A 1,544-nucleotide genomic window follows, 5' to 3' on the forward strand; every position below is an offset into this window, starting at 1 on the left:
CATGCACCTGTAATCCCAGCTACTTGGGACGCTGGGGCAGAAGGATTGTTTGAGCCCAGGAGTTGAGGTTGCTGTGAGCTAGGCTGACGCCACGGCACTCTAGCCTGGGCAACAGGGAGAGACTGTCTCAAAAAAACAAACAAACAAAAAAAAACAACTAGTAAATGGTTCAGCCTCGGGAGTTTTCATTCACAGTCTGCTCCTGCACAAATCGTGAGAGGTTTTGAATCAGGTCCTACCCGGAAATAAGGCCGCAGAGGTCCACTGAAGGTGTCACTGAAAGTACAGATGTGAGATTTCTCAGCCATGTCATAGAATGAGATCTCACCCAGCTCGTAGTCCAGGAAAATGCCAATGACTCTGTCCTCCACGTCTGGCAGTGAGGGGGCTGGAGCAGCTCCCGGTGCGTCGTAGCCGCTGTCCTGCAGCTGGACCGTCCAGCACCCCTGCCGGGGCAATGGCGGTCTCCTGGCCTTCGTGGGAAGGGAGTCCTTGCAAACGCCGACAGCCCATTCGGACTTGTCTCCCACTTCCACTTGCCAGAAATGCCTGCCAGAGTGAAAATATGGAAAACCCAGGACAACTGGTTTGACTGTAAATCTTCTTGGAAAAGCACGAACCTTTTGTTTCCTCTTTGTAAATCTCACACATTTTTTGTCCTCAGAGACAATCAGGTTAGGGTGTGCCGTGTCGGGGTCTAGCGTTACATCTACTTTAAACCTCTTTATGATTCTCTGAAGGGCCGAATACTGGGGAGGAAAACTGCAGCCTTCTCTCCTTAAACGAATCGAGAAGATGGACGGGCTAGCCTCATTTTCAGACCTGTAGAAAACTTTAATCTGTGACAGCATTTCCACTTCAGACAGCATGCTGAGCTCGCGGACCCTACGTAGCTGACTCTTGAGTGTGGCAACGTAGTTTGAAAATGCTGTTACGTTTGCACGGAGCTTCTGTTCAACGTCCTTCTCTTCTTCCTCTAACCTGGAGAGCATGGCATGTTGCTCACGGTCTAAAAACTGGTTCAGGCGCTCAAATTCAGAGGATAATTCTTGCCTCTGGTTCTCCACCTTCTCTCTCAGTTCTAAGGGTTTTTTGCTCTGAATGCTCATTAATTTTTGCAGGTCTGCCAGTCGCTTCCTCAGGGACTCGACGCAGCCGCGCAGCCTCCGCCTGTGGTGGGAGGCGGCCTCCGCTATGGGCCTCGCGTCGTGGCCCCGGTGCTCCGGGGCCTGAGTGCAGAGCGGACACAGCACCTCCAGGTCCTCCTCGCAGAAAACGCTCAGGGCCTGGCTGTGCCTCTCGCACAAGGACGCCTCTTCCTGCCGCCTTCTGCTGCTTCCGGGGACGTGCAGCCGCCGGGCGATTTCCGCCATCCTCCCCAGCTGCGCGTTGCTCCGGAAGTGCCCCTCTTCGGACGGGTGACGGCAGACGGGGCACGGGAAGTGGTCCTGCAGGTCCGCCCAGGACCGCTGCACGCAGGCGCGGCAGAAGTTGTGCCCGCACTCGATGGTGACCGGGTCCCTCAGGTAGTCCAGGCAGATGGC

The 1,544-nt window shown here is 55.1% G+C and overlaps 1 protein-coding gene across 1 annotated transcript in view; it reads right to left on the reverse strand.

The window, feature by feature from the left end:
* Positions 1-185: 185 nt before the first annotated feature.
* Positions 186-1,544, reverse strand: part of LOC105820517 (putative tripartite motif-containing protein 75) — a 2,156-nt gene continuing 797 nt past the window's right edge. Inside the window, exon 3 of the mRNA XM_012657001.1 lies at positions 186-1,544. Coding sequence (XP_012512455.1) covers positions 186-1,544 — 1,359 coding nt within the window.

This window comes from Propithecus coquereli, unplaced genomic scaffold (genome assembly GCF_000956105.1).
Source record: "Propithecus coquereli isolate 6110/MARCELLA unplaced genomic scaffold, Pcoq_1.0 Scaffold53, whole genome shotgun sequence".
Taxonomy (NCBI): domain Eukaryota; kingdom Metazoa; phylum Chordata; class Mammalia; order Primates; family Indriidae; genus Propithecus; species Propithecus coquereli.